Source organism: Panthera pardus, unplaced genomic scaffold, assembly GCF_024362965.1.
Source record: "Panthera pardus isolate Hobbes unplaced genomic scaffold, ASM2436296v1 HiC_scaffold_22, whole genome shotgun sequence".
Taxonomy (NCBI): Eukaryota; Metazoa; Chordata; class Mammalia; order Carnivora; family Felidae; genus Panthera; species Panthera pardus.
The window spans coordinates 59,881,103-59,892,062 of NW_026526788.1; the positions used below are offsets into that span (position 1 = coordinate 59,881,103).

The 10,960-nt window shown below is 44.9% G+C and overlaps 1 protein-coding gene across 2 annotated transcripts; it reads left to right on the forward strand.

Annotated features, from left to right (window-relative positions):
- Positions 1 to 195: 195 nt before the first annotated feature.
- NOLC1 (nucleolar and coiled-body phosphoprotein 1) lies at positions 196 to 10,208 on the forward strand. 2 transcript variants are annotated; one of them, XM_019459241.2, is made up of 13 exons: positions 196 to 380; positions 2,793 to 2,848; positions 2,961 to 3,100; positions 3,203 to 3,330; positions 4,228 to 4,393; positions 5,883 to 6,010; positions 6,130 to 6,265; positions 6,590 to 6,718; positions 6,912 to 7,022; positions 7,108 to 7,743; positions 7,896 to 8,002; positions 8,178 to 8,270; positions 8,448 to 10,208. In XM_019459241.2, exons 1-13 carry the CDS (start codon positions 261 to 263, stop codon positions 8,604 to 8,606), a joined length of 2,109 nt encoding a protein of 702 aa, XP_019314786.2. In that variant the 5' UTR covers positions 196 to 260; the 3' UTR covers positions 8,607 to 10,208. The 2 variants fall into 2 exon arrangements, with proteins under 2 accessions (XP_019314786.2, XP_019314784.2); XM_019459239.2 differs by having other exon boundaries at positions 197 to 380; positions 2,958 to 3,100.
- Positions 10,209 to 10,960: the final 752 nt, after the last annotated feature.

Consider the following 10,960-nt stretch of genomic DNA (forward strand, 5'->3'; position numbering starts at 1 on the left):
CCGCCTTCACAAGGTGGCGGACGAAGGGCTCCGCCCTTACCAAGATGGCGACACTTGTGGCACCGGAAAGGCCTTACAGATTTCGCCTCGATCCCGCCTCCAAAGTGGAGGCGGAACTGCCATGTGGGGAGTGCCCGCCCCTTCCGCTGTGCCCCCGCGCCGCGCGGTGACGTCACAGCGGATCCGCCGTCGTTCCGCCAGGTTCCCAAGTTCCTGAGTTGTGCGCGTCAGCAACGGTAGTGACGCGTATTGCCCGGAGGATGGCGGACGCCGGCTTGCGCCGCGTGGTTCCCAGCGACCTGTATCCGCTCGTGCTCGGCTTTTTGCGCGATAACCAGCTGTCGGAGGTGGCCAATAAATTCGCCAAGGCAACAGGCGCTGTGAGTGCGGGCTTGGGGCAAAGGCTGGGGTGGGATGACCACAGGGCTTCGGGCCCTGACAGGTTCAGGTTTCCGGGTACGGAGGTCTCTGGGGTCTGCCAGTGCAGTATCTGCGGACCCTTTGTGCTGAGCTCCTGGAGGTGAGCCGAGAGCCTAGAGCCTCCGCACCTGGTCTCCCACGAGGTCTCAGTAGATAGCGCAGAGTCTTGTTGCTTTTTTCTGGTGAGCGGTGCAACGACAGCAGCGTGGGATCCTCGTGGCCCAGGTCACGTGGCTGGCGGAGTGCGGCGAGGAGGGAGCGTGGTGTCCTACCGGAGGCATTGGGGGCTCTTGGTTTCTCCTTTGGGTTTTACGCTGGCTGATGCAAAGCGTGACTTGACCATAACTCTCAGTAGAATTTATCCGGGACTCAATGATAAAATTGCTTTATAAATGAAGAATGGGTTTTTTCGTTAGTAAAGAAAAAAATGAGAGTAGAGGCATGGTTTTGCTTTAAGGTATATTGAAGCAGAACTGAGCATCAAAGTCCTAGCAAGCAGTGGTCTTGGATCTTCGACTTCTGGAATCAGGCACATTTAGATTTGGGACCAGGCTCTGTCACTTTTTAGGATGTATAACCTGAGCAGCTTGCCCAATCTCTCTGATTCTGTTTCTATTCCTATGGGGAATGTCATCATCCACTTTATAGGATTTTTGTGAATTTCAGTAACATGATAAATATGAAGTGACAATCTAGGTGCCTGATGCTCAGGAAGCATCAATGAGCGAAAGCTGTTATGATAGTTATATTAATTAAGGATGTTTTAAACACATGTAAAGAGAATGGGGCGCCTGGGTGGCTCAGTCGGTTAAGCGGCCGACTTCGGCTCAGGTCGTGATCTCGCGGTCCGTGAGTTCAAGCCCCGCGTCGGGCTCTGTGCTGACAGCTCGGAGCCTGGAGCCTGTTTCAGATTCTGTATCTCCCTCTCTCTGACCCTCCCCCGTTCATGCTTTGTCTCTCTCTGTCTCAAAAATAAATAAACGTTAAAAAAAAATAAAAAATAAATAAACACATGTAAAGAGAAGATGGCTAGGGAGGTGAAAGGTTTGGAATCTCCCTTTCAAGAAGAGCAAACATGAGAGTAGGGTGTTGTAGTCTTTGATAGTGTTATTAGCCTTTGACTAAGAAGATCGGTTTCTTCGTGGCAGAATCAGGCTGCACAAGAACAGAACGAAATCAGCTTTAGAAATGACTTCTTTAAGCTGGGACAGCCTGCCATGTGATCTCCTACAACTGCTTTCATATTGGAACTTTTAAAAAATTTATTTTATTTTATTTTTTTAGTGTTTATTTTTGGGAGAGTGTGAGAGCGTGGGGGAGGGGCAGAGAGAGAGGAAGACAAAGAATCTGAAGCAGGCTCCAGGCTTTGAGCTGTCAGCACAGAGCCCGATGCAGGGCTTGGACTCACAGACTGTGAAATCATGACCTGAGCCGAAGTCCGATGCTTAACCGACTGAGCCACCCAGGCACCCCTCATATTGGAACAGTTTTTGAATTGACTGTTAGGGAGGCTGCAGAAAGTGTTTCCACAAGGGGCTGGATGGAATTGGGCCTTTGAGAATCAGGATTCTTTTATGTGACAAAAACTAATCCTTGTTGGATGGCTTACTAAGTGCTACATGGTGTTTCCAGATACTAAGTCCTTTACGTATGCTATCTCTAATTCTCTAAACCACTTAATAAGATGTATAGTATTATTTTCACGTTATAGTGAAGAAAACAGTCTCAGAAAGATTAAATAATCTGCTCAGAGTCACACAGTAGTAACAGATAGAGGTGAGTTTCATACCTGTACTCGTCTCATTCTGAACCTATACTCTTATTGATACTGTAATGTCCTGCCATTATTTATTTTTATTGCATCAACTAATAATCTATATCAGTGTAATTAATAGCTGAATGGAGTTTTGTATTGAGTATATAGCTTAGCTTTTTAACCAGTTTTGGAAGCTGGGTTCCAGTGATTTGGTATTATAAACCACATTGCAGTAAACACTCTCTCGTATTAATGTTTGTGTTCTTGTTTCATGGGTAAGGATACATTTCTAGGCAATGCATTGCTAAAATAAAGGGAATGCACATTTTCTTAAAAACTGTGATAAATAGGACTGACTGGGAATAGATGGTGCCAAAAACTATATACAGGAGTAACCCAAGCTTTTGATGTCAAAAATTGGGGGAGTACATAAACATAAACATATTGTTCTCTTAATTTAAGCAAGTCAGAGAAGTCTTCCAAAGGTGTAACATTTACAGCAAATGTAGCAGATATAAAACTGGCTACTTTTAATGAGAGAATAAAATAAGATCTAATTTCCCCTAGAACAACCAGGATAAAATTTTCTTATTGAGCTTTCTTTTTTCTTCTCTAGACCCAACAGGACGCCAACGCCTCTTCCCTCTTGGACATCTACAGCTTCTGGCTCAAGTAAGTCTTCCCTGTACCACTGTGGCTATTTTTCCCCCCAAGGGGTTGGGCTGTGTTCCTTGGTGTGAGAAGGTCCTGAGCCCTCAAAGGTTAGCCTCATCTACTTCAGCAGGTCCACCAAGGCCCCAAAGCGGAAGTTACAGGTAAACGGACCAGTGACTAAGAAGGCTAAGAAGAAGACTTCGTCCAGTGACAGCAGTGAGGACAGCAGTGAGGAGGAAGAAACCCAAGGGCCTCCAGCTAAGAAAGCTGGTAAGGGTGGGCAGGTAGTTGGGGTTAGTGGTTCCCAGAAAGGGATTTGTAGCCTGCCAGTACCCATGGCTGATTTTCACTGGGGTCTGTGCTTTTGTTCAGTTGTACCTGCCAAGCGGGCCAGTCTGCCTCAGCATGGTGGAAAGGCTTCAGCTAAAGCAACAGAGAGCAGCAGCAGTGAAGAATCCAGTGATGAGGAGGAGGAGGACAAGAAGAAAAAGCCTGTTCAGGTTTGCAACTTGGGGGAGGAAAGAGGTTGCTTAAGGAATTAGAAAAAACCTGAAATCCTGGCTTATAGCTTGGAACCAAGGGATGGCAGTGGTATATAACAAATGACCATGGAGAAGAAAATCTGAGGACTTTGAGAGAGATGATAGAAGTATGAAGTTTGGAAAGGATATGCGAGGTTGAAATTGTACTCTTAATCTAGAGGAACCCGTTTTGTTTCCCAGGTGATATTAGGTTTCTCTGGGATACTAAGACTCCCAAGAGTAAGAGTCTGTTTTGTAGGTAGGTGTTGGGAGCTCTAAGCAGGGAATGGCAGGGACAGGGCTGATATTTTTGTTTCTTATGAAGAGTTTGGTGCTCTTTTCAGATGCTTGCTTGCTTTCTGTCTTTCTTTTTTTTTCTGTTTCTGTCTTTCTCTAAGTAAACTCTGTACCACACATGGTGCTCGAACCCATGATCCTGAGATCAAGAGTTGCATGCTCTACCAACTAAACCAGCCAGCCACTCCCAGATGCTTTCTTGTTTAACTTCCCCTTGCTTTTTTTTTTTTTTTTTTTTTAATTTTTTTTAACGTTTTATTTATTTTTGAGACAGAGGGAGACAGAGCATGAACGGGGGAGGGGCAGAGAGAGAGGGAGACACAGAATCGGAAGCAGGCTCCAGGCTCTGAGCCATCAGCCCAGAGCCCGACGCGGGGCTCGAACTCACGGACCGCAAGATCGTGACCTGAGCTGAAGTCGGCCGCTTAACCGACTGAGCCACCCAGGCGCCCCTCCCCTTGCTTTTATTGTTCTGTTAGTTAGCCCCTAAAAAATAGTCTAGGATGGTGTCTACCTTAGGATGTACTTTGGGTACCAGAAGTTTGCTGATTCTCCCCCTTATTGTGTGTTTTCTCACAGAAGGGAGTTAAGCCCCAACCCAAGACAGTCAAAGCTCCTCCTAAGAAGGCCAAGAGCTCTGATTCTGATTCAGACTCAAGCTCAGAAGATGAGGCACCAAAGAACCAGAAGCCAAAGACAACACCTGTGGCAGCTAAGGCTCAAGCTAAAGCCTCAGCCAAATCAGGTACTATTACTGTTCCCAAAAGCCCAGTCTGGGGTTGCTGTGGGGACTGGTATTAAAATTGCTTATTCAGGGTGCACCCGAGTGGCTCAGTTGGTTAAGTGTCCGACTTTAGCTCAGGTCATGACCTCATGGTTCATGAGTTCGAGCCCTACATTGGGCTCACTGCTGTCAGCATGAGCCTCAGATCTTCTGTTCCTCCTCTCTCTCTTCCCCTTCCCTGCTTGCGCTCCCTGTCATTCTCAAAAATAAATAAGCATAAAAAAAAAACAAACCATGTTTTCAAAATTGTTCATTCAGCACAGGAGTGAAATGGTAGTGGTTGTTGAACTAGAGGTATTGATTAGTGTCCTTTTTTTTTTAAATAAATGTTTATTTCAAGTATGAAAAGTAATGTTTAAACATTATCCAAAAATTATATTCAGCTTAACAAGTACAAAACAAGATTTCTGACAAAGTTTACAATTAGGTATAAAATTAGTGTCTTTTTTTTTAAGAAGCTTTTTATTAATAAGTGAAGATTACGTAATTAGGAGTTAGGTATTAGAGATAGCTTACAGTAAGGAAAACTTTTTAAGAATGGTATCCATTTGCCATTCTTGTTGATTTCATAGACGATTTATATTCTCATAGATCCCATTCTGTAATGACCATTTCTATCTCTATCCTTTGTCCTTTTCACTACCGTTATTTCTCCTGTGCATTCACTCCATAGGGCATGTGAGAGTTTAAACTTCTGTAGTTCTCTCATGGTGACAGGTTATGATTTATAGGAGCTTCTCTGAATGGAAGTTGGAATGAAAGATCTCATAGAGCATATTTGAATTATTTACATTATATCATTATCTTAAAGATAGTTTTATTCTTGAAATTAGTCAGGAAAGTCATCCTTTGATAGTTAGCCACAGCAGTCCCCCTCATGCCTGCTCTAAAGGCAAGAGGACTGGTAGACTCCTAAGTTCTGAGCTACAGGTTTCTATGGTTCCTTACAGGCTTGATACTTCTTTTTTTTTTTTAATGGTTTTATTTATTTTATTTTTTTTTTTAATTTTTTTTTTTTAACGTTTATTTATTTTTCAGACAGAGAGAGGCACAGCATGAACGGGGGAGGGGCAGAGAGAGAGGGAAACACAGAATCGGAAGCAGGCTCCAGGCTCTGAGCCATCAGCCCAGAGCCCGACGCGGGGCTCGAACCCACGGACCACGAGATCGTGACCTGAGCCGAAGTCAGACGCTCAACCGACTGAGCACCCAGGCGCCCCGGTTTTATTTATTTTTGAGATAGCATGAGGAGGGAAGGGGCAGAGAGAGAGGGAGACACAGAATCCGAAGCAGGTTCCAGGCTCTGAGCTGTCAGCACAAAGCCTGACGTGGGGCTCAAACTCACGGACTGTGAGATCATGACCTGAGCTGAAGTCTGACACCCAACCGACTGAGCCACCCAGGCGCCCCCAGGCTTGATACTTCTTAACGCTTTTTTTTTCCTTCTTAGGTACACCAGCTCGGGTAGCACCTAAAATAGCCAATGGCAAAGCAGCCAGCAGTAAGAGCAGCAGCAGCAGCAGCAGCAGCAGTAGTGATGACTCAGAGGAGGAGGAGGCAACAGCCATACCTAAGAAGGTTTGGGCCATAATTTCTACCAGAGGACTGGGCACGGGGGTGGGGGTTTCTCCATTTCCTGGCAGGATTGGTTGGACCAGCATTTTCCTGTGGTAACTGATTTTCTGTGTATAATGCAGACTGTACCTAAAAAGCAAGTTGTGGCCAAGGCTCCAGTGAAAGCAGCAGCCACCCCTACCCAAAAGAGTTCCAGTAGTGAGGACTCCTCAAGTGAAGAGGAGGAGGAGCAGAAAAAACCCATAAAGAAAAAACCAGGTAACTGGACATGGGGATTCAAGCTGCATGACTGTGACCGGATCCAACTGCAGGAGGATCTCTGCAGTCACCACATGGACCTCTCCTTAGAACCGCTTGACATGATGACAGCTCGCTTCTCCCAGAGAAATCTGCATTGCTTTTTACAACCCAGATGCAGAAACGATATGCCATCATCTCTGCCATATTCTTTTGGTTAGAAATGACTCACTAATTCTAGCCCACACTCAAAGGAAGAGGAATTAAGCTCCATTTCTAGAAGGGAGCAGAATCAAAGAATTATTATATGTACATTAAAACCATGACACTGTCTTTCTTAAACAGGTCCCTATAGTTCAGTCCCCCCACCTTCTGCTGCCCTATCCAAGAAGTCCCTGGGAACCCAGGCTCCCAAGAAAGCTGCAGAGAAGAAAGAGCCTGTAGAGAGCAGTGAGGACAGCAGTGATGAGTCTGGTGAGTCCCCACCTGTGGAGACTGGGTCTGGGAAGCTACATGAGGAATATGGAAGACAAAAATACCTCTGTCCCTTATTGCTTTTCACTGAAGCAGGACAAACAGGGCTGTGTGGGTCTTTGCATCCTTCTTTTTATTGCTTTTGATTGGGTCGGGACTCCGGTCCCAGCCTAATGCCATAGGTTCTCTCCAGATTCGAGTTCTGAAGAAGAAAAGAAACCCCCAGCTAAGACAGTCATCTCTAAAGCAACCATTAAACCAGCTCCAGCAAAGAAGGCATCAGAGAGCTCTTCAGACAGCTCAGGTGAAGCATATGGAGGCCATCAGGGCAGTGGGGACTCCAGGGGCTCCCTTCCATTTGACTTGTTTATTCTGTCTTCTCTGTCTAGACTCTGACAGTTCTGAGAATGAAGCTCCTGCCAAGTCAGCTGCTACCACCAAGAATCTCCCAAGTAAGCCAGCTGCCACTCCCAAGCAACCTGCAGCTAAATCAGCCACAGCTCCCAAGCAAGCTGCAGGCAGTGTCCAGAAGCCTCTGACCAGAAAGGCTGATAGCAGCTCCAGTGAGGAGGAGAGCAGTTCTAGTGAAGAGGAGAAGACAAAGAAGACTGTGGCCACCCCCAAGTCAAAGGCAATGGCCAAAGCAGCTCCATCTCCGGCTGCCAAACAGTCCTCTCAGGGTGGTAGGGACAGCAGCTCTGATTCAGACAGCTCTAGCAGTGAGGAAGAGAAGATATCAAAATCCCCAGTTAAAAAGAAGCCACAGAAGACAGCGGGAGTGGTAGTCTTTTCCAAGCCAGCCACCGCAAAGAAAGCAAAGGCTGAGAGTAGCAGCTCTTCCTCTGATGATTCCAGTGAGGAGGAGGAGGAGGAGGAGGAGGAGAAGCCTAAGGGCAAAGGCAGTATAAGACCACAAGCGCTGAAGACCAATGGGACCTCTGCACTGACTACCCAGAATGGAAAAGCAGACAAGGACAGCAATGAGGAAGAAGAAAAGAAAAAGACAACCGCAGTTTCTAAGCCAGGTCCATATCCAAAGAATTGGGTGGGATATACTTTTGGGGGATGGGACAGGGAGAGGAGGCCTACGATTAGGCTTCCAGTTGTATGCATTCAGTGCATGGGAACTTGGGAGGAGGAATAGGAAACTGGTCTCCTGAGTTTGGCTGTTTTGTAGGTTCAGGAAAGAAGCGGAAGCAGAATGAGGCTGCCAAGGAGGCAGAGACTCCTCAAGCCAAGAAGATAAAGCCCCAGACCCCCAACACGTTTCCAAAAAGGAAGAAAGTAAGTTATCTTATTTCTTTCTCAGGAGTCCGCTTTTAAAGAGTAGAAAGAAAAATGTGGGATCATCTTGACAACTCTCTGCCTGGCCTGCCCTAAATGCTCCTATGTGTAGCTGAGGAGGGCTTTTCTGTTACATGACAGAACATGTTTAGTTTCTTACTTCATTCTTCTCCAGGGAGAAAAAAGGGCATCATCACCATTCCGAAGGATCAGGGAGGAGGAAATCGAGGTAGATGCTCGAGTGGCAGACAACTCCTTTGATGCCAAGGTGAGGGGGGTGCAGGTGTTGGCTATTCTTGAGGGGAATGGGTGGAAGAGAGGACAGCATTTTGGTTTAGGTTGGTGGGAAGCTCTCTGGGTTCAGGTTGCCTTGAGCAAAGAGAAGAAAGTAACAGGGCCTTGTTATTGTCCTTCTGTGTATTAACCACTTCTCTCTGCTTACCAGCGGGGTGCAGCTGGAGACTGGGGGGAGCGAGCCAATCAGGTTCTGAAGTTCACCAAAGGCAAATCGTTTCGGCATGAAAAAACCAAGAAGAAGCGTGGCAGCTACCGGGGAGGCTCCATCTCTGTCCAGGTCAATTCCATTAAGTTTGACAGCGAATGACCTGGGGCCATTTGTGGCGAAGTAGGGTGATGATTGGAGACCACTTGCTTTCCCCAGCGGACCTGGGAACCATCAGCTCTCTTAAGGAAGGGTCTTGGTGAGGACAGCAGTTTAGAATAGGTCCGAAGACTTTGCATTGTCACAACTTCTCTGGTCCTTTTCTGTGTCCGTAGTTTTGTACAGATTTGTTTTTGAGTGTTGAGTAGTAAGGACAACATAAGAGGAGTGTTTTTTTTTTTTAAGAAAAAAAAATTTTTTTTTTTGTTGTCATTCCCTTCTCCCTGTTCTGTGGAAGTCCTCGTACTGAGAAATTTGTATATTTTATATTAAATCATTTCCTATAGATTTTTGTTGTGATTTTCAGAGGTGGGTTCCCACAGATAAAATCTTAGCTATTGCCTAAAACATAGTGAGGGTCACATGTACGAGTTTTTATAATTGAAGAATTCTGCCTGTGTGAGTACACGGGTCCACATTTCATCCGTCCTACCCCTCAGTGCTCTGGGAAGAGGCAGTTAAGAATGATTAATGTGTATATGTTTGGTAAGCATGCAGTGTGTAGTTCATCCCCATTCATGGGGTCTAGGACTGATGTTTTCAGCGAGCATGGACTTAACTACTTTTTGGGGTAAAATTCACTTTTGTTGGCAGACACAGTTCTGTTGTAGTGTGAATGCTGTGGGGTTAGTCTGAATATTTTGTTTTCTGTAATTTTAACATTACCTAATGTTTGCAATACATGTTTAGTTTTTCAATTTGAAAACATAAAACTTTTCTATTGTTCAAAGGCTTTTTTTGATGACCCTTAATAGTACTAAGTTGAGGAGTGCGTCTTGGTTTTTACATTTTACAGAACAAAATGACATTAATTTAATCTGAAAAGTACACATCACTTGGTATTTCTGTCTTGGTAACAGTGGTGACACAAAATTGATTTCATTAACTCCTACATGGTTGGAAATCTGATCGAAACGAAAGAATAAAAGCTATAATTAAAATTCTCAGTCTTCAGTAGGCATTAGGTTACATTAGTCAGGTGAATTTATAGGTAACCTGTGTATGTGCTAATGGAACTAGGATGAACCTTTATAAAGCATATTAGGTGGTAAGACTTACGTGGGGTGGGGTTGGTTGGTATGCATCCTAACAAGATTATGGTGTCTTATAGTTGGAACATGGGAGCAATTGATGTGCCCCTTTCAGAACCTTAACTGTCAGTAACAGTGGAGAGAATGATAAAAACCAGTGAGCAGAAAGAAGACTCCCAAGGCCAAGCTAGCTTATCGTAAAGCTGTTGGAGATGACCGTGCTTATTAGCCAGAGCAGGATGGGGAGGAAAGAGACAACAGCAGACGAGTCTGAGCTGTTCCTTTGGTGGGAAAGTGTGCTCTAGCTTCATGGATGAGGGAGGTGTAGGTTTTAAATTTAGCCTCCCCTTGTTTGGATTCCACACTTGCCAAGTAACTTGATAATTACTTGGTTTTCCCTGTAACTGCCTCTAGGAAGAACATACACTGTTCATGCTGACATAGGTACATCAGTCTGCATGGTAAAAGTTACACATCTTACTACAAAATAATAAACTGGCTGGTTTATAATGTGTCTTGGGAGTTTTTTATTGAGTCCAGAGCCCTCCCACCTACTCAAACCAGAATTTGGGGGCCAGTTAGAGGGCTGGAATGAAGACCTGTGACTTCATTGTAGAACCTTCTTGGCAGTGACTTTTATTGTTCACTTTTGTCCATACCTTGTGTCATGGTGCCTTTTCCAGGCAAAATAGTCCAGGCTATGCATAGTCTAATAGGGGGTTGGCAAAATGGCCTATGGGTGAGTTCAGCCCATGGCCTTTTTTGGTAATGTTTAGGTGCTAAGAATGATTTTTACATTTTATAAGTGCTTGAAAGAATATGAGGCTGACTCTATATGGCCCACAAACCTATGATACTTACTATTTGGTCCTCTGGACAAAGTTTGCTAACTCCTGGTCTAAAACCGTGATTTCATAACAGTGGCTGAAAATTGGAATCATCTGGGGACTTTTAATAGTGATACTCAAGGGCTTATCCCAGACTAGCTGAGTGAGATCCTGGTGCTTTCTGGTGGGGCCTGGGTGTTAGAATATTCTTTAAAAACTCATAGGTGATGCTAATGAGCGGCTGAGGTTGAAAACCACTACTCTAAGCTGTTTAAAAGAATTGGTATTTTTTCATTCCTCTCATGCATCCATTTTCAAATACGCTTGTTATATCTAATAGCATAAAGTGAGGTTTAAATTTCCCTCTTAGCCCTAGTTGTTGGGACTTGATTCTGTGTCTTCTCCATAGTTTCTCTGAATGTACTGTTACGTGCATCCA

What these genes read in the sequence shown, in the direction of transcription:
- NOLC1 (XM_019459239.2), top strand. Translation starts at nt 261, where the DNA reads ATGGCGGACGCCGGCTTGCGCCGCGTGGTTCCCAGCGACCTGTATCCG. An exon ending in ACCCATAAAGAAAAAACCAG is followed by an intron (nt 6,266 to 6,589) that starts GTAACTGGACAT and finishes TTTCTTAAACAG; the next exon opens with GTCCCTATAGTTCAGTCCCC. An exon ending in AACCGCAGTTTCTAAGCCAG is followed by an intron (nt 7,744 to 7,895) that starts GTCCATATCCAA and finishes GCTGTTTTGTAG; the next exon opens with GTTCAGGAAAGAAGCGGAAG.